At 36.6% G+C, this 21,905-nt stretch overlaps 1 protein-coding gene across 1 annotated transcript in view; it reads right to left on the bottom strand.

Moving 5' to 3' along the window:
- The window catches only part of KDM5A (lysine demethylase 5A), a 101,972-nt gene that overhangs the window by 64,005 nt on the left and 16,062 nt on the right, over positions 1 to 21,905 (bottom strand). Inside the window, exons 4-11 of the mRNA XM_047739968.1 lie at positions 21,598 to 21,768; positions 19,443 to 19,577; positions 13,402 to 13,507; positions 12,137 to 12,228; positions 11,375 to 11,533; positions 9,804 to 9,923; positions 8,956 to 9,114; positions 1,071 to 1,252 (exon numbers count right to left, since the gene is read on the bottom strand). Coding sequence (XP_047595924.1) covers positions 1,071 to 1,252; positions 8,956 to 9,114; positions 9,804 to 9,923; positions 11,375 to 11,533; positions 12,137 to 12,228; positions 13,402 to 13,507; positions 19,443 to 19,577; positions 21,598 to 21,768 — 1,124 coding nt within the window. The remainder of the gene's footprint in view (positions 1 to 1,070; positions 1,253 to 8,955; positions 9,115 to 9,803; positions 9,924 to 11,374; positions 11,534 to 12,136; positions 12,229 to 13,401; positions 13,508 to 19,442; positions 19,578 to 21,597; positions 21,769 to 21,905) is intronic.

Genomic DNA, 21,905 nt, shown 5'->3' with positions numbered 1-21,905 from the left:
ATTTTACTTAATCTTAACTAATTTAAAAAGCCACATGTAGCTAAGAGTTATCATATTACACAGCACAGTGATAAAGCAGAGAAATAAAATCACTACAGTTTTCCAATACTGCATAGTGTGATTTTAGCAGTATTTTCCAAATGGAGAAAATCAATTAACTGATGTCATGATAATTTACATGGGCAAGTAAATGAAAGCTGTGGGGGAGGCACAAAAAAATTCAGCCAAAGAATTTAATAAATATACACATAACAGGCATTTTTAGGGAAAATGGCATTAAAAAGAAAAAATCTTTTAATAACTTCCAATCCTGGGGCACCTGGGTGGCTCAGTGGTTAAAGCCTCTGCCTTCGGTTCGGGTCATGATCCCAGGGTCCTGGGATCGAGCCTCACGTCAGGCTCTCTGCTCAGCAGGGAGCCTGCCTCCTCCTCCTCTCTCTCTCTGCCTGCCTCTCTGCCTACTTGTGATCTGTCAAATAAATAAAAATCTTTAAAAAAAAAAATAAATAACTTCCAATCCTGAAGGTTTAGTCAGATCTCAATTATACATACTTTTTTTTAACTCTACATACTTTAAGATCCTACCTTGCATATCAAAAGATATACCAAGGTAATTTCCCCGTATGCCAAATTAAGTATCACAAGGCCTAAAACTGCAGGCTCTGCTGCATGCTGCATGTACATACTTTAAAAGGGAAGGTGTCTGAGATATACATACCTTTATGACCTTCTTTTTTTTTTTTTTTAAAGATTTTATTTATTTATTTGACAGACAGAGATCACAAGTAGGCAGAGAGGCAGGCAGAGAGAGAGGAGGAAGCAGGCTCCCTGCGGAGCAGAGAGCCCGATGTGGGACTCGATCCCAGGACCCTGAGATCATGACCTGAGCCGAAGGCAGAGGCTTAACCCACTGAGCCACCCAGGCGCCCCCTTTAGGACCTTCTATGCTTCTCTATATATTACCCTCCTTTGGGTAGGAATAATTTTAAATTCAGTTCTTGCTAATGTATCACCTAATATCATTACACCTTTAAAAAGATTCCTAAGCATGTAACAAAAATCATACATACCAGTGTAAGTAGTTGATTGAGTAACTCCAGTGATCTTCAATGTGCCAGCAGAAAGAAGAGAAACACATTCCTACATAGAGCCATGGCACCTTCATACCAGAGATGTCTACATTAATATGTGCAAGAACAGACTGCTCTAGGACAGGCATATTATTCAAATTCCAACCAGAAAGCGCATATTCCTATCAAGAAAAAAAAAAGATATATATGCAAGATCAAAAACGACAAGTGCCCAAATTCCAAGGGAGTCTTCAAAAAAAGTAAAAAAATGTATGTAGTATTTATAATAATCTAGTCCATCTGTGCTCTTTGCTCTGTAACAGGTAACTCACGTAACTATCTTATCCAGGTGGTATTCAGATTTCCCTTTAATTATTTCAGATCCCTCTGGTTTATTCTGAAGGATGTAAGCATTTTTACACTATTCCTCCCTAGCTTACTGGTAAAATAATGTGAGACTCATTTTAATAGGTCAGTATTATATTTCTATTTTACCCCCAGGAGTGTAATTTCCCAAAATGTTTACCACTATGTTTATAGAATGGTGTCAGATGCTATGAAAACAAAAAATAGTAAGACACATAATCCTGTATTTATGTCAACACCAAAGACTAAGATGATATAGAAAGTTAACACTACCACCCTCACTACAAACACATCCAGAAATATTAAACGAATTATAACAATAACGAAAACATCTGTTTCACAGATGAACTCAGAAGAGTAAAGAATTCCCAGTTTCCAGAAACAAAGAAAGGAATGAAAGGCAGAATGAAAAAGGAAAGCTATTGTCTGAGTTTTCATTGAGGTTTCTAACTGGACCAGACACCAAGTTTCAAAAACCTACCCTTGAAGCCATGTGAAGTAAAGCCTTAAAGTGCTTATCATCCTTGTGGAGAGCAATTCTCAAAGTGGGGTCTAGGGAACCTAAGACTATTTCAGGGAATCTGCAAAGTCAAACTATTTTCATAATAACTGTAAGATGTTATTTGCCCTTTTCACTCTCATTCTTGCAGGAACATAGTGTGAGTTTTCCAGAGGATACAGGGATATGTGACATCACAACAGACTGACAACAGACTGGATGCAGAAACAGGTAAAGAATCCAACTGCCTTCTTTTTTTTTTTTTTTTAAAGATTTTATTTATTTATTTGACAGAGAGAGATCACAAGTAGACGGAGAGGCAGGCAGAGAGACAGAGAGAGAGAGAGGGAAGCAGGCTCCCTGCTGAGCAGAGAGCCCGATGCGGGACTCGATCCCAGGACCCTGAGATCATGACCTGAGCCGAAGGCAGCGGCTTAACCCACTGAACCACCCAGGCGCCCCTCCAACTGCCTTCTAATAGGAGGTTGATAACCTGCTGAACCTGGATGCCAGGTACTGGAGGGAAGAAGAGAAATTCCTTATTAATGTACACTTTCATACATTTGAAACTTTCTATAATACAGAGTTGAAAAATTAAACCTGCAAAGTAAGGGATTTAACAGCCAACGACAACGGTGAAGAGAGAATGTGTCAACTAGAATTCAGATTTGAGAGTATCATCCATAATGTAGCACAAAACAATGAAAACTCTATTTGTGATTAAGAGTTGCAGAAGATAGAATAAGAAAGTCCGGCACAGGTTTAAGTAAGAATTCCATTAAAAAATAAAGACATGTGATTCATACCCTCAATAGGCTTTTTAAAGAAAGCTTTCAGGGGTGCCTGGGTGGCTCAGTTGGTTAGGCGTCTGCCTTCGGCACAGGTCACAATCTCGACCTGGGATAGAGCCCCACATCAGGCTCCCTGCTCAGCGGGGAGTCTGCTTCTCCTTCTCCCTCTGTCTCTCACTTTCTCTCTCTCTCAAATAAGTAAAATCTTAAAAAATAATAATAAAAATAAAAAATAAAAGAGGCTTTCAGTTATTTCTTAAGATTTTATTTATTTTAGAGCGAGCAAGACACAGTATGTATGAGTGGGGGAAGGAGCAGAAGGAGAAGCAGACTCCCTGCAGAGCACAAAGCCTGACTCAGGGCACAGTCCCAGGTACCTGAGATCATGACCTGATATGATGTCAGACATCTAGCCAACTGAGCCGCCCAGGCACCCCCAAAGCTTTCAACAATTACTACTCTCCATGCTTTTTAGTTGGTTGGTCAGCTGATTGCCTGAAAACATAATGAATCACTTGAAGAGATAAGGCCTACATACAGAGTTTCAAGACAAGGCTGTATAGGGACACCTGAGTAATTCCTGAGTAATTCCCTGCTCAGGTGGGGATCCGCTTCTCCCTCTCCCTCTGTACCTCCCCCTGCTTGTGCTCTCTTTCGCTCTCTCTCTCTCAAATGAATAAATAAAAATCTTAAAAAAAAAAAAAAAAAGAAGACAAGGCTGTATATATTAAACTCCAAATACAGATAAAAGAGCAATTTCTTTAATTCTTCAGAGGACAATAGTAATCAGTATGGGTTTGCATCATTAAGAAAACTTCTATGAAAAGAAGAAGCGGAGTACAGCTTGGAAAAAATAGATAAGCTTTCACAGTAAATGACGGAGGGACCAAAAATATACTGTTCTGACAGGTGAAAGGGAAGAATAGAATAGTCATGCTCAGAAATACAGGAAATAAGATTAGAAAAGAAGAATCTTGGACCTTTAATCTTATGTTTCAAACTAAGAAGCTTGGATTTTATCCTATGTTCAGAAAAGAAATAAGACAGAATTTGAAAAATGAAACAATATAAACATAGTATCTTCAGTATTTTTAAACTTTTGATTATGGAAAATTTTAAACTACTTTTAAACTACTTTAAAAAAAAAAAAAAGTAGACAGAATTGCATACTGAACTCCCAAAGACCTTTCGACCTTAAAATTTTAAATAAAAGCAATAATAAAAAAGATTGCAAAGAGAAGCAGTAAGCAGAAAATGGCTACCATAACAGACCTAAGACTGCTTTTCTTCAAAGAGCCTGCTTAAAGTTCTGTTAGCTGGCATATGCAGACTTACATCATCAACAGTTCCCTCCACTAATACAGAGTGATTCACAATGCCTAGGCTATACAATGAGGTTTACATATACCTGCTTTCCTTCTGGGAGTCTGGGGTGTTAGTATGTGTTGAGTAGAGGATGCCTTCATCACCGGCCTCCAATAAAAACCTTGAGCACTAAGTCTCTAACGAGCTTCCCCGGTAGGTAAAACTTCATACACACTGTCAATTTGATACTAGTGCAACCTGTGTAACTCCATTGGGAGAGGACTCCCGGAAGCTTCTACCTGGTTTTCTCTGGACTTGGACCATGCATCTTTTCCCTTTATTTTGCTTTGCATTCTTTCACTATAATAAATTATAGCCATGAGTCCTCCCAGAAAAATCACTGAACCTGGAGATGGTCTTAGGGAGTCCCAACACAAGTGGTCATTTATGTAAAACTATGGTAATCATCCCAACATGACATGATAGGACCTAGACAAGGATGGTGGTAGTGGGTATGAAAAAGAAGGCAATCCTATAGAAAATAATGAAAAGTGAATTAACAGGATTTAATATGGAGCAAAGACAAGAAGGAAAAAAAAATGTTCCCAAGGTTTCAAGTCCTATGCCTCTTTTTATTTCTTAGAAGCTCTGTTGGTAAGCACACTCTACTCATAAGATAAATACATTAACTTTGGAAGTACTTTTCCAGTAAACTATGATACCAGAGAAATATGCTATCAGATATCAACAGGTAACCCATATAGAAGTTCAACATAAATGTACAACTCCTGGTGAAAAGCTGCAATTATCTACTATTCTAATACAGTATCTTTCAGAGAGGAGTAATGAACTGATATAAGTATTAAAAAGTCTGAAGTGTTTGTTTGGTTTTTTTTAAAGAGAGAGAGAAAGAGAACATGTGTGGGGGGTTTGGGGGGATGCCACAGAGGAAGAGAGAATCCTGAAGCAGACTCCCCGCTGAGCGAGGAGCCCAACTCAGGACTTGATCTCACCACCCAGAGATCATCACCCAAGCTGGAACCAAGAGTCGGCCACTCAACTGAATGAGTCACCCAGGCACCCCTAAAAAGCCCAAAGTTTGGGGCACCTGGGTGGCTCAGTGGGTTAAACCTCTACCTTCAGCTCAGGTCATGATCTCAGGGTCCTGGGATTGAGCCCCATATCGGGCTCTCTGCTCAGTGGGGAGCCTGCTTCCCCCCCACTGCCACTTGCCTCTCTGCCTACTTGTGATCTCTGTCAAATAAATAAATAAAATCTTTTTTAAAAAAAAGTCCAAAGTTTTATACACATTGTCTAATTAGTCCTTAAAATCCCTTTGTAATAAACAGGTTCTCTCATTCCATCTTACAACACAAAAACAATATCCTGAGAAAAACATAATTGCTTAGAAAATAAATAGCAAATCCATGACCCAGTCTCTGCATACTATGGTTGGTTACTACCCAGCATTTCTGCACATTCTTTTTTTTTTAAGATTTTATTTATTTATTTGACAGAGACACAGTGAGAGAGGGAACACAAGCAGGGGGAGTTGGAAAGGGAGAAGCAGGCTTCCGGCTGAGCAGGGAGCCCAACGTGGGGCCTGATCCCAGGACCCTGGGATCCTGACCTGAGCTGAAGGCAGATGCCCAGCAACTGAGCTACCAAAGTGCTCCCCTACACATTCTTATAAGAAGGTAAATAGAGCAAAACCAGAAATAGATAGATGAATATTCATTCAAAACTCACACATGGAGGATTATTTACATTATTAATATTAATCACTGAGGTTTGACACTGAAAACAATCTTTAAAAACTCTATGACCTTGTCTCTAAGATTAGAAGATATAAATATCCATTCAACAACTTAAAAATCCAAAACAGAAATAAAATTCAGAAAAAGGCAAAAGTTATATAATGAAGCCTCTTCCCAATAATTCAGTAATTGCCTACCATCTGGCAATGGAAGGGTATAAAGAAATTCAGACTGATGCATCTCTTTATGTTTATACAAACCAGGTCTGATTCAGTGATGCTGAACAAAACATCCCTATATAATTTATGTTCTCCATCTACTGTAATCATTCTCTTTCTCCTTTGGTAAAATCTAGTATGTATTCTCTAGTCTCTATTATCCCAACCTGATCAATGTAACCCGTACTCCACCTTCACAGAAAGAAAAAAGTCAATTACGAGACTAAAATAATTAAAAAAAAAAAAAAAGGCACTCGTAACTTTTGATCATAAAAATGAAACAAAATGAAAATTTCACTCAGCACATATTAAAAGCTCAGATATTGGTTGGCATAATAACACGATGAGATAGTACCATGAATAAACTGGGTAGGTAATGCTATAAAGAATTAGGATGGACTGGATAAGGCCTGAAGGGACTCAAAAACAAAAAACAAAAAGGGTAAATCAGGTACAGACCACGTAAGTAGTATACTCCATTTCTGTTTAAAAAAGAGTATGTAAGGGGCGCCTGGGTGGCTCAGTGGATTAAAGTCTCTGCCTTCGGCTCAGGTCATGATCCCAGGATCCTGGGATTGAGCTCCACATCAGGCTCTCTGTTCAGCAGGGAGCCTGCTTCCTCCTCTCTCTCTGCCTGCCTCTCTGCCTACTTGTGATCTCTGTCAAATAAATAAACAAAATCTTTTTTAAAAAAAGGAAAAAGAGTATGTAAGGGGTGCCTGGGTGGCTCAGTCAGTTAAGTATTCAACTCTTGATTTCAGCTCAGGTCATGATCTCAGGTTGTGAGATGGAGGCCCCCATCGGGCTTCATGCACAGCAGGAAGTCTGCTTGAGGTTCTCTCCCTATCCCTTGCCCCTCTGTGCACTCTCTAAATATAAACGAACAAGTCTTTAAAAAGTATTTAAAAAACAAGTAAGTAAAAAGGAATATGTAATTCTGTATGTGTGATGTATAAAGGCTTATGTAGATAGACATCTGGAAGAATGCACTAGAAAATAAAATAGAGTCTTCCTCTGTCACACTAGAGACTTGGGTAGGAGGGGTACTTTTTTTTAAGATTTTTTATTTATTTACTTGAGAAAGAGTGCAAGCAGTGGAGGAAGGGAAGGCAGAGGGAGAGGAAGAAACAGACTCCCCACTGAGCAGGGAGTCCAATGCAAGGTTCATTCCCAGGACCCCAAGATCATGACCCAAGCCAAAGGCAGATCCTTAAATGAATGAGCCACCCAGATGCCCCAGGAGGGAGATTTTTTAATTGTGAAGAATTTCCAGCAGTGGTTAATATGAAGAGATTGGGCAATTCCCCTCCACAGACAACAAAGATAAATCTGGACAAAATTACCAAAACCACCATTTCAAGGCACTAGAAATAAAAAGGAAAAAAAAATTGAGAACCATTTACTGTTAAAAGACTAAAAGAAGGCTGAATAAAAACGTTCCCAAATAAGCAAAGACTGAAAGAATTTATTGCTTAGGATACCCACACTACAAATAAAAGCAGTCCTTCAGACTGAAAGAAAATGAACCCAAAAGGCAACCTGGATCCCACAGGAATAAATGAAGAGCATCAGAAATGGTAAATTTGTGAGCAAATGTGTAACAGGGTGTATGTGTATTTTTTCCTTTTCTCTTTTTTTTTAAATGTAAAATGGTTTAAAGTAATAATTATACTGCTATGTTTTTGTATTTATACATGTACATACAATGTATAACAATACACAAAAAGATAGTAGGAAACGAAGAGACATTGTTTCAAAGTTGTTATATGCACCAGAATTAAGTCAATAGTAACATGAAGTAGGCTGCATAGAGATGTACATTCTCAATAAAACCATTTTAAAAAAATGTATATTATAATTCTTAAAATCACTAAATAACTAAAAAGTATCCAACCAAACAAAAAAAAACTGGAGAAATTAATATGGTATTATAAAAAGTATCTGTTTAACACTAAAAAAAGGCCACAAAGGAAAGAGAGAGGAAGACATACAAAATCACAAAATGGTGGACATACATCAGTATCAATAATTATGTTAAATGTAAATGAACTGAATAATTCCAATCAAAAGGCAACCCTCAGACTAGGTTTAAAAAAAGCAAATCCAGTCATATGCTGCCTACAAGAGACACACTTTAGATCCTAAGGTAAAAACAGCTTCAAAGTGAAAGAATGGGAAAAGATATACCTTACAAACAGTAATCTTAAGAGAACTGGAATGGCTGGATATACTTTTAACTGTATATCCTATTGTACTATGTAACCCCTTTTTTTGTTTTGTTTTTTTAGCCATGTGTAACTCTTTTAATAGGAAATAAAACTATTAATCACTGCCAATTATAGAGGGAGAGAAAAAGTAAAAAGAACCAAAATAATGAGAAAAGGAAATGATCATCTTAATTCAGCTTTGTACATAGAGGTTTATCACCAATGCGACAGGATTCCATTGTATGTTACAGCTTAAACATATTTGAAAACCTACCTGCTCAAGTACTGAAAGAAACTTAATTTTGGACCTGTCAATGAAATGTAATTTTTTAAAAAATTCTTAAAAATAAATTAAAATTAAAATTAAAAAGTACTCTTAAAGCACCTTCTAGATTCTCAAACAGAAAGAGGCAAAATTCTTTTAACTGGAATCATAGTTTTAAACTAATTAAATTGGTTTTAAGATGCAAAGGTAAACTTTGTTTTAAATTTCTTTTAAAGCTTGAGTGCTAGTACAAAGCTCCAAAGGAGGGGACCCAAGAGAGTTACCCTAAAGTTAAATTTTTAAAGATACTTTGAATGTATTATTTTTAAAACTGAAAATTACTTATAATGTCCAAATCCTACATAGTTAATATTTTAAATGAACATAAGCCCGTAAGATTAGAGAAAGGTAGTTTTCTACTATGCAAAGACTGAATCAACTTGGAGTAAGTGTGAATTACTACTCTCTGCTCTGCACCTCTTCTTCTGGCAGCATTTTTCTCCGACCATCCTTTACAGGAAATCCACTTCCAAAGTCTTTTGAGGAGATATCTGCTCCATACTCTACAATAACATCTTCTTCAATGCTGCTCACCAGCCGCCAGAATTCCTTTTCTACTAATTCTGTAGGAACCATCTACACAGGGAAAACAAAGATTACAGATTACTAACTCACTATAAGCATAACCTTCTAACACATTATATGCCTGTCAAATGAAAACATACCCATGATAAAATGAAAAAATCCTATCCAGAGCGAAAAAGACCAGGGTCCTAGCTCTTCCCACTAAAGACAGGGAAAAGCTAAAGACAAACTAGATATTGAGAAAAACATAATAAACTTGCACTGCCTTTTTGTGTAAGCTATTTCCCAGCTAAGAAATATAAAGATGACCCAGCAAGCACATCAAGGAGGAAAAAGGAAATGCAAAATTCAAGGCTGAATTTTAATAGCTTTGCCAAATTTTTTGGATAGGGATTTTAAAAAGCCCAAGATCCCCTAGGAAAAGCAGCAAACTTCATATTACAAATAACCAAGCAGAAGGAAAAACGGTCATATACTTCATGTTTTTCTATAAGATTACTCACAGAAGGCTAATAAACAATTCAAAGATCAAAGCAGATTTCTCAACAGGAGAGTACACAGTGCCACATTAGAGAGTGAAATAGAAACAGATGTCAGGCCCCTTAATCTTTAAGATTTAATATTCTATCATCTTTTTCATGCCGTCCGTTTTTCCAAAAAATGATGAAAGCAAACCAAAAGCTTTAGACTCAGATAAATATTCATAACTCCCCAAAATGACCTAAATGACAGATACTCACATGAACTGGCATATTGAAATAATCAGACTTAAAATTATCTGCCATCTCTCCAAAGCTCTGAAGTGTATACTCTCGTACAGCTTGTTCAAATCCAAAGGCCTCTCGGGGTTTATTACATTCCTAAGAAGAAGAAATACCTAAGATTAACTCACTGAAAATGAACTAACAAAATATTAGTATTACCTTCTTTGATCATTTCCCTAGGTGAAGCAAATCCAATCAACCTTAGACAGCAAAACAAGTATTAATTACTTGCAACACAGAATCAGGAAATAATGTTCTAGAACCTCAACTACATTTTCACAGCCTTCCATAAGGAAGGTGGTAACAAGACAGCTTCAGACTCTGGAGTTGACATTAAGCTCTGGCACCAAAACAAACACTGGGAGAACTACTCCCATGCCATGAAGTCCAAGGATACCTACCATTCTCAGTTTCTCAGTGGATTTAGCTACAGAGAAAATAAATGTTCATGGATGAAGAAAATATAATGGATAAAGGGATATCCACTGGATTGCAAGAATATCTAGCTATAGGAATGGCTGTTTCATACCATCAATCACCCTGACCAGTATATTAACACAAATTCTCACAGCAGAACTGCTGCTGAATCATCTTACTTTGAGAATAATAACTCAAAGCTCTGAATACACCCACATACAGCCCAGCCAAGCCCTTCCCTTCCATGTCCTATCACAGTATTTTGTTAAAATAAGTAAACAAATTAGGTATTTCAGGACAATAATGTCTTTGGACATTAAGAATAACTCAGGATTGGGGCGCCTGGGTGGCTCAGTGGGTTAAAGCCTCTGCCTTCATCTCAGGTCATGATCCCAGGGTCCTGGGATCAAGCCCCACATCGGGCTCTCTGCTCAGCAGGGAGCCTGCTTCCCCCCCTCTCTCTGCCTACTTGTGATCTCTGTCTGTAAAATAAATAAAATCTTAAAAAAAAAAAAAAAGAATAATTCAGGATAGTAAGTAAAAATTAAACTAACAGAACCATCAGTTTATCTGGTAACATGAAAACTGGATGAATCCTAAGTTCTAGAGCTTCATGTCTGACTTTTTTTTTTTAATTTAAAAAAAAACAAACTGGGGCGCCTGGGTGGCTCAGTGGTTTAAGCTTCTGCCTCCAGCTCAGGTCATGATCTCAGGGTCCTGGGATCGAGCCCTGCGTCAGGCTCTCTGCTCAGCAGGGAGCCTCCTTCCCTGTCTCTCTGCCTGCCTCTCTGCCTACTTGTGATCTCTGTCAAATAAATAAATAAAATCTTAAAAAAAAATAACCTACAGTCTTTCTTCATTTTTATTATTTTCCAAGAATATTAATCTGAATAAAAATATCATCCATCTACATCAACAAACAGAATTATCTAACTAATAGTAAAAAAAGAACTTACAAAAGGTAAGCTGCCGCAATACAATTATATTTTCATTCAATATTGCTCTTAAAAAATCCCAGAGACTTTAAACATTGAAGAACAAAGTAAGAGCTTTTAATGGATTTACTGTATGTGTTACGTGAACATCACTGTTGTTAATTAAGAAAGGATCTGTAAAATTTAGGCTTGTACCTCGGCAACACACTTAGGACACCTCCAATCTCCTTTGGGCACATCAGGTAGTGGGGGAATTAAACAAAATGTATGATAGCTGTCATCACATCCATCACACAAAAGCAATTTATCTTCATTATTTCCCCGACCACAAAACATACAAACATAGAGATCAACCTGTTAGAAAACAAACAAAATAAAATAAAAGTCTATTTTCTATATTAATAATATTAAATTTTTACCAGGAACTCCTTAATTGAAACAAACAAAATAATGTACACTAAGAGCACACATAACTTAAATCCTGAATATTTTTTAAATGACTGTATTTAGACAACTTCTCATAAAACTTGCTCAATTTCCTCAGTGCTTCTCAGGCAAGTTAATAAAAGCGTATCAAGTTATCGGAATAAAGAAACACCACAAATCCACGTTACTTGAAAGTCATTATATAAATAAAATACACCATGTCATCCTATACACAAACACTCTTCAGTAGAGAATGAATACTGAGCACTGTCTACAATACAGCTCAAGAATTTACAGATTCATATTCATTCTCTCACTCACAAGGTATATGTGAGTATAACTCAGGGGAAGAGTCAATGTAAACAGACAAAGCAGGGTTCACATTACATTAACGAAAGCTGCGACTTTAGATTTACCATCTAGTCTTCTAACCAAACGAACTAACTAAACGGCATACCAAAATACAGCGAGATAAAAAGTGCAAAACTAAAAATAAATCCTTTCCCTCCTGACACATCTCAGAACACTTACAAAGTTAACAGAGAGAGTTCCTTTCCGTTGTCTCATTTGCATGTTAAATGCGTCTGACCTGTTGGTAACTTTTCGTCTTCGGGAGACCTCATCTTGAAATAAAAATAGTTATATAATAATAGTAAAAACTAATGTTGAGAGCTTACTATGGACCAGACACTATTTAAAATAATTTATATTAAATCTCAAAAACACTATGAGGTAGATATGCTATTATCCCCACTGAAGATAAACAATCTAAAGTCTAGAGAAGTTAGATAACTTGCCCAAAATCACACAGCCAGTCAGTGGCAGATCTGGAAATCTAACCCAGGCAATCAAGCTCCAGAGAGCTAAACTACTAATTCTATACTGCCTGTATGTAGTGTTTATTAGGGACTAATTTGAGACTAGTTTTAAGATCACTGCCAGCCAATACAATAGGTACGAGAATGAAAAAGATAAAGTGCTTAATTCTTAGAAGGGTGATAATAAACATCGTTATGTATGTAGTGCGTCCTATCACAATGAATGTTTTTAGAGTGATGGGACAATATCATCTGACCCTCCAGAGTTCTCGTCCACAATCTGAATTGTGATGTAATTTCTCATATCATGAAAAGGGTAATAATACAACCCGTGATTATAGTATTTCATTAAATTCATATACATTAAAAACAAATCCAATACAATCTTTATAGAGTTTTAAAACGGACACGTATATAGAGAAATAATGGAACTTGATCTCTGCATTAGCAATTTTACTGAGAGTTTCAAACATACTAAAGCTGAGAATACAAGGCTTTCTACAAACATAGAGTTTATTTAAATGAAGTGTCATAATATACCAACGCAATTATGGAAAAATAACAAAATCAGAATTGGAATTTTAATCATAAGCTCTCCACAGTAAATTTTGATACTAAAGGTCAGAAAATCCGATCCTTAAATTTAAAAGTTATAAGGTATGGATCACCAGGTAAGAATCATTCATTCACCTTTCTCTCCTAAACTAGCCTTTAGAAATGACAAATTTCTGTCACATATTAGACATGGAAAAGGAAAATTTCTCTCTTCCAAATATTACAAAAATTCAGTAAAATATGGTTCCTCAAGCCTTAAATTCAAGATTAAATGCCATAAAAGGTGATCTGTCTAGGAACCACATTCCAAGTTTACACTTAAGAAAATCCCAAGGCAAACTTCAATTCAAATATTATTTGAATCTTATTAGAACCATATGGCTAGACCTTATTTCTTTTCATGACCGAATAAGAGATTTTTACCTTCTTTATCTTTTGCTCCCACTGCCAGGCCCACGACCTTAGGCCCAGCCCCAAAAATTCGAAGTTTCTTCAGTTCCGTGTTTCTGTTCACTTCTCCAGATTCTGACTAAAAAAATAAATACATAAACAAAACTCCATTATCTAATCATTCTGATTCATACATATACTTCCTTACCGAGAAAAGTTTCAAGATCCTCTTCAATATGAAGAAAAAAATATTTTATTTTTGCTCTCTAAATCCACTCACCGCCTCATTACAACAACTGGATAGTCACCCAGCTTCATTTCCACAAAAGCAAATCTATCTTAATTAAAACCACAGTTGTCAATTAGGTTCTGTCCATAGACAAATGCTACTGGTTATAACCAGTGTGCTACGGTAATAATAGAAATTCTCACTTCTACCTTGCTAATGGACACCCATCTTTGATCAAAAGGCAATATGCCAATCCTATTAGATGAATAATGATTATCCTAAGCCAATCATGCCATTTCTCTTTGTTAGTGATGACCAAGCTAGGAGTAGAAATGTTAATCTGGTCTGGACCAATGAAACATCTTCCAGAAGCCTCTGGGAAAGATTTTTGTCTCTAATAAAAGAGAAAGCTTCTCAAAGAGTAATAAGCCTTTTACCCCAACCTCCTTCCCTACTGTTAGGAGATGAAGCCTGGTGAAAGCACTGCACTGGACTCTAGCAGCTACACTGCAGCTAAGAAGAGATCTATTACCCCCACACACTGAGAAAAGCAAAGTAGAAAGATGGAAAGAGCCCAGGCCCTTCATGGCAATGTGCAGTTGTTGTGTCAACCCTAGAACTACCTATTCCTGGAAATCTTATGTGAAAAATGTGTCCTCATGTGAAAATTGTGTTCCTAATGTTTAAGCTGATATCATCTGCCACTCTAGTACTTGAAGATGAGAACATCCGGATAGTTAAAGTGTTACACCACGAATTCAAATGAACCATATACTCTGAATGTACACTAAGTAAATAACTAAAACTTATTAAAAGAGTCAATAAGAATAAAAATGAATCAGGATAAAATACAGACTTTGTAAGTCTATGATCATATAAGAATCAACCAACGAAAACAACATTTTAATATATTTAAAATTTAGATGAATTTAATTATATTAATCAACCTCTACAGTCTGAGGATAATGACATGACATGACATGACACTATACATTCACCACTATTAATACACAGTACATAAGAAATCCTAACATACACTAAGCAGATACTGTGTACCATAAAACATACAGTAGCAGATACTATTGTACCATACCATTTTAATCAATTAATCCTCACAACCTCTCCAGGCAATAAAGTTCCAAAAAGTAGAAATAATAAAACATTATCTGATCTTAATGGAATAAAAGCTAGAAGTAGCAAAAATAAAAAATAAAAAGACCGGTCAGAAATCTTTAACTTCCTATAAAAAACGTAACAATGGGGCACCTGGGTGGCTCAGTGGGTTAAAGCCTCTGCCTTCGGCTCAGGTCATGATCCCAGGGTCCTGGGATCGAGCCCCACGTTGGGCTCTCTGCTCTGCAGGGAGCCTGCTTCCTCCCCTCTCTCTCTCTGCCTGCCTTTCTGCCTACTTGTGATCTCTCTCTCTCTGTCAAATAAATAAAATCTTTAAAAAATAATAATAATAAATAAAAATAAAAAATGGTTAAAAATCTTTAAAAAAAAAAAAAAAAAGGGCACCTGGGTGGCTCAGTGGGTTAAGCCGCTGCCTTCGGCTCAGGTCATGATCTCAGGGTCCTGGGATCGAGTCCCACATTGGGCTCTCTGCTCGGCAGGGAGCCTGCTTCCCTCCCTCTCTCTGCCTGCCTCTCCGTCTACTTGTGATCTTTCTCTGTCAAATAAATAAATAAAAATCTTTAAAAAAAAAATAAAAAAATTAAAAATAATAAAATTTAAAAATAAATGAATAAATAAAATAAAAACTGGTAACAACAACAACAATAAAAGACTATAAATCAGAATATCCAGAATAAATCAAAGCAGTGATCACAGGGAGTTTTATAGTCTTAAGCATCTCAGTCAAAACAGAAGAATAGAAATAAATTACGTTGCGAACTCAACAAACGAGGAAAAGAGCTACAACATAAACCAAAATAACTTTGTGATGCTAGATTAGAAATGAAATTATCAATTCATTTCTGAAAATATAAACTCATAATGTTTTTAAATTTTATTTCCCAGCACTAACCACTAAAAGGACCTACAAAAGCAATGGCATCCCAGTAGGAACAAGCACACCTTGTGCTCAGATCTTGGTTAATGAATATTATTTCACACTAAAATGAACCAGAATTCCATGTAGAAATGGCTGATTCCAAGGCTAAAGCAAGGCAAGAAGACAATGAGCCTTTTTGTGCTAAAACAAGTGCTCAAAGAAGGATGGAGTCAAGTCAAAAGAGTATCATGAAGCAGCTTGATGGGGTTCCCATTAGTCAAATTTGGAACAACAGGATTATCAAAAAGGAGTAAGAGATGGTAATAAATAATAAGACATTATTTTTTTTTAAAAATCATGATCTATAGTGACTATAGTGGGGGAGTCAGTCATGGTTCCACAGGTACAGACATTTATTGAAATTCACAGAACTGTACACTTAAGATATAAATGTTTTACTGTATGAAAAAAGTATCTCAAGAAAGTGTGGGAGAAGAGTTCTCCTTTAAAGAAAAATGTTAACAAATATAGAAAATGACAGAGCTAGAAAATCACCCAGCTTGCAACCACCAACATAACTAATTCAGGTAAGGATCATCAATGAATGTGAAAACACTGGGTAAAACATAACTGGAAGACAGGTTATTCACACTATCTTACAGTGTACTCTGATTACTTTTATTACAAAGAGAATAAGTACAATGGAAATCTGGCTCAAACTTAATGTCACCAATAATGAGACATACTGGGGCGCCTGAGTGGCTCAGTGGGTTAAGCCACTGCCTTTGGCTCAGGTCATCATCTTGCGGTCCTGGGATCGAGCCCCGCATCGGGCTCTCTGCTCAGCAGGGAGCCTGCTTCCCCCTCTCTCTGCCTGCCTCTCTGCCTACTTGTGATCTCTGTCTGTCAAATAAATAAAGAAAATCTTTAAAAAATAATAATAATAATAATAATGAGACATACTGGCATCATGGGCTTCGTACTAATATATAAATGTGTTAAGGGTCTAATAACCCTTCATACAGACAAACTGTGACTCCAGGTTTCAAAAAGCTCACTAGTGAGGTCAAAGATGAAAAAAACAATCATTGCAGGGGTGCCTGGGTGGATCAGTTGGTTAAGTGTCCAACCCTTGACTTTGTCTCAGGTCATGATCTCAGGGTTGTGAGACAGAGCCCTGGATCAGGCTCTGTGCTCAACAGGTCTGCTTGAGATTCCCTCTCCCTCTGCCCCTCCCCGCACTTGCATGCACTTTCATTCTCTCTCTCTCCCTCTTTCTCCAAAATAAATATTATTTATCTATTCTTTAAAAAAAAAAGAATAGAAACAAGAGTAAAGCAAGTGATGTGATAGAGATAAGAAAGGGGAATAAGATAACTTCTGTAACTTCTGTTTCTTGTTTAAAAGACTATCGGATGGCTGTGCTTGTCATGGATACCAGGCCAGAAAATAATAAAGGAGAAATAGATTTAGAGAAGATGGTCATGTTTGAGATGTACTGAATTCAGCATACCTGCTGTGGCCACCAATGGCCACCAATATGCACACACACATCTTTGGTAAACACAAAAGAAACATGAGCGTTACAACATAGGAGTCTTGAGTGTACAGGTAGTAACTGAAATCATAAGGTAGATAAGATAGCTAAGGAGAGCAAAGATAGGAAAAGACTTAAAATCACCATGTAAAGGGCAATAGGAAGAGAGAACAAAGATAACTGAGGAGAGGTCAGAGTGAAGAGGATAACCAGGAGAGAGGCATCACGGGAGCCAAAGAAAAATCAAGTTAACTGAATTTCAAAAAGGGGAGTCAACAACCCTATTAAATGTATATATCCTCAAAGATGAAGAAGAAATAAAAAGTCCTCAGCTTTTGACAATTATTAACTCAGTGGTAACTTGGGTGGTGCAGTTTCAACAAAATAATTTAGCTCAGTGTCAGATTACAGAGTACAAAAGCTAAACCGATACTGAGGAAAATGAGACAACATTGACTGTTTTTCAAGAGACTTCATGAAAAGAGGCAAGGAGTAAGACACTATCAAGGAAGGGAGTTTTTGTTTTAAGATGACAGAGACTTTAAACATGTTTACATTGGGGGTAGGAGATTCAGCAGGCAGAGGAGGTAGGAGAGAGAGATCTCACAAGTGGTGTATTAAAATCCCTAAAGAAGCCAGAAAGGACAGATGTGGGAGGATTATCCTTAGAGACAAAGGTACCTTTTGCCCACAGAAACTGGCAGAAATTCAGAAGGAATACCAACAGTTCTGTATATAGGGCAAGAAATCAAAGGAGTTCTACCAGAAAGCCTTTCTCTTCTTTCTGAAATTGAAGAGTAGGAATGAGGCAGACCAAGCAATATAGAAATTAAGGACAAACTGTGAACTGAACAAATTCTTCACTGAAAAGCCTACAGTAAAGAAAAAAAAAAAAGAAAAAGAAAGAAAAGCTTACAATGGTTCTAGTTTCTACCTGGTATCAACCAATCTGACTACATTACCAATTATTCCAACGAGTAAAACATTCTATATTGTCCTTTTCTTATATACAGGCAATGAGCAGCCGAGCTTTTTTTATGGTTTCAGAAGGAACATCAAAAGAACTTTCATCCCAAGGGGCGCCTGGGTGGCTCCGTGGGTTAAGCCTCTGCCTTCGGCTCAGGTCATGATCCCAGGGTCCTGGGATCGAGCCCCGCATCAGGCCCTCTGCTCAGTGGGGAGCCTGCTTCCTCCTCTCTCTCTGCCTGCCTCTCTGCCTACTTGTAATTTCTGTCGGGTAAATAAATAAAATCTTAAAAAAAAAAAAAGACTTTCATCACAAGTAGTCAACTGAGCAGGGCCACCTGGGGCAACTCTTAGTGAGTCACCAAGTCAGAGACTACTAGTGTTCAAGTGTTTCAGGTCTTGAAATAGAATCATCACTATATACCCAATGATGGTTAGAGCTTTTGAGATCAGCCACAGTAACAAAAATCACTTAATGACCAACCCAGAGTTTACTAATTTATAATGGTTTATAACTAAGAATTCTCCTTATGCTAAATATAAATTATATTATTATAATGCCATAAAATACTTATTTAATTATGAATTACCAAACAATTTATATTACATACTGGTAACTTACTAATAAAGGAACATAAATTTATAATTCACTTTCCAGTGAATTTCCATTAAATTCACATTCTCCATCCAAGACACCTACCTTTCTGTTATCAACTTACCTAAGAAGCTAAATTACCATGGAGGAGATTTAAGGAGCAATTCAGAGCAAGGAAAGCAGCATCTTACTGTCCCAACCTACAGACCTATCTTTACAACAACTTTAAAAGCACACTTTGAAGACCACAAATGAGAATGGGGAAGGAAAATAGGGCAGGTACAGACAAGAAGAAATTAGGGCATTTTTCTTCTGATGAAATTATTTTTGGCTACAAGAACACTATAGAAGTTAACATTGGAATGGTTCAAACACTAAAATTTATACTCCAGCTTTTAAAGGAATGAGCGAAAAATAAAAACCACCTATTCCTACTCCTCTCATTTCTGCTAATCATGAAAATAAAATATACTACAGTTCATCAGCATGTCTGTAACACTGGCCTTACAGTACCCAGAGTTACCCTCTGATTTGTCCTCCTCATCAAAACTGTTCAAAATTAACAAAAAGCTTTCTAAATCGAATCAGACTGAATTTTACAATTTCCTCCTTGTTCATCTTAAAGGTAAATGAAAGACAGGTCTCTTCACATTCTAAAGAACAACAGTATGTGAATGCCTCCAATAACCACATAATTGTTCTGCAGTCAATGCACTTAAAACTCCTATTAAAAATGATCCATGGAAGTTGATACCTGAGACTTGACACGCCTTGTTCTCTTCGGCAGAATGTTCATTCTTGTGCCTGGCTCTGGGGAAGTTTGGACATCAGTGCCAAGAACCTCAGGCTCTACTTTTTCCTTAAGATCTAAATTAGGCATCTGTATACCCTAAAGAATCAGAGCACAGAAAGAAAGCAGGTTCACTGATAAGAAGGTTGGAGAATCAGGAGAGAAATAATAAATTTCCAATAAATCCCAAAACTACGTGAAACCAGATGACAATTCTACCCAGCAAATCCATCTACAGATTCAAGACAATCCCTATCAAAATCCTAGCAGGCTTTTGTTGCAGAAACTGAGAAGTCAATTTCTAAAATTTATGTGGAAATGCATGTTCTTTGGAAATTCTGAAGAAAGAAGAAGGAGTTGGAAGACTAACACTACTGGATATCAAAACTTACAATACAGCTACAATACTCAAGACAGTATAGTACTAGTGTTAGGGCAAATATATAACCAAAGAACAAAACAGAGACCAGAAATAAACCCACATTAATATTCAACTGATTTTCAACAAAGGTGCCAAGGTAAATCAATAGGAAAAGGGGAGTCGTCTTTTAAACATATGATACTGGTACAACTGAATATTCATATACATATACGTTTCCCCTCCCCCCCACAAATGCACTTACACTTTTACCTCATACTTTACACATACAAAAAAACAAACAAAAAAACTCAAAATGGATCTAGACCTAAATATAAAAGCTAAAACTATAAAACTACTAGATGAAAACAAAAAAGAGTATCTTTGGGGACTTGGGTTAGGAAAAGATTTCTTAAATATTTCTTAAATATGACAACAGAAGCACAATCCATAGAAAGGGGGTAAAGGAAATTAATAAACTACTCTTCAAACAGACACCATTATAAAAATGAAAAGATAAACCACACACTAGCAGAGAATATTTGTAAAATCATATACCTAATAAAAGACTTGTATCCAGACTACATAGCAAACTCTTAAAACAAATGTAAGATGACAAACAATCCAATAAAAAAAAGATCAGAACAGACACTTCATCAAGAAGATATACAAATGGCTAATATGCACATGAAAAGATGCACACCACTGGTCATTAGAGAAATGAAAATTAAAACCACAATGAGATACCACTACACACCCACTAGAATGGCTATAAGCAAAAAAACTGACAATACCAAGTGTGGGCAAAGACGTGAAGAAACTGGAAGCCTCTACATCACTGGTGGGAATGTAAAATGGTTCAGCCACTTTGGAAAACAGTTTGGCAGTTTCTTAAAAAGTTAAACATACACTTACCATATAACCCAGCAATTCCACTCCTAGGTATCTACCCAAGAGAAATGAAAACATATGTCCACACAAAGACTTATACATGAATATTCATAGCATTTATTCATAATAGCCATAAACTGGAAACAATCCAACTGTCCACCAACTGGTAAATGGATAAACAAATATGGTAGATCCATACAAGGGACTATTATTCAGCCATAAAAAGGAATGAAGTACTAATACAGGCTAAAACATAGATGAACCTTGAAAACATTAGGCTAAGTGAAAGAAGCCAGACACAAAATTATACTGTATGATCCCATCTATGTGAAATTCCTACAAAGGCAAAAAACTACAGAGCCAGAAAGAAAATCAGGTGTTTATCTGGGTTTGGGGTTATGAACAGGAAAACAACTACAACCAAACACAAAGGAACTTTCTGGGCTGATGGAAATATTCTAAAACTGAGCTGTGGTGATTACTGCATAAATGTATAATTTATTAAAGCTTACTGACTGTGTATCTACAATGACTGAATTCTACAGTATGCAAATTATAACCTCAATAAAGCTATTTAAAAAATACATGAAGTCAAGAGGAGGAATTTTTCAAAAAGCTTAAGTCAAGAGAATTTATTTCAAATAAATAAGAAAACCACCTTCATTCCCATTGACCTTTATCTTGTAAAGCACCAAAAGTAGCTGCAATTTTTAAACCACACCTTGCTACCCCAAATTTTGGTACCCAGAGAAACCTTTTTAACTTTCTATGCTTAGCAAACTGCTATCTTGTTACAGTGAACACAGTCTAACATTCATATTTGGAGGACTGGATTATCCACTCCTGAAAACAAAAAATGATGCATCTCACCATAAGGCTGACACCAGATTGGAAAAGTTCATATGGGTAGAGAATTCTTTCATAATGTGACTTCAAAAGAGACCCAGTTCCTTTTCCTGGCAGATATCCCAAGCGACTACCCACTTTAGACCATTTCTTCTCTTTTGTAACCATTTCAAAACCTCCTTTGCTGGCAACGATCTGAAAAGAAAGTAAAAATCATTTAGAAAAAGAAGGGAGATTCATGCATTCTGACTCTGTATCTTGCCTGCTAAACAGAAAAATTGTTCTGAGCTTAAGAAATTAGATTTCTAATTTCCTTTCCACATACACCTGAC

Source organism: Lutra lutra, chromosome 8, assembly GCF_902655055.1.
Source record: "Lutra lutra chromosome 8, mLutLut1.2, whole genome shotgun sequence".
Classification (NCBI taxonomy): domain Eukaryota; kingdom Metazoa; phylum Chordata; class Mammalia; order Carnivora; family Mustelidae; genus Lutra; species Lutra lutra.
The sequence above is the reverse complement of the archived record's forward strand: the minus strand, read 5'-3'. Positions and strand labels throughout refer to the sequence as shown.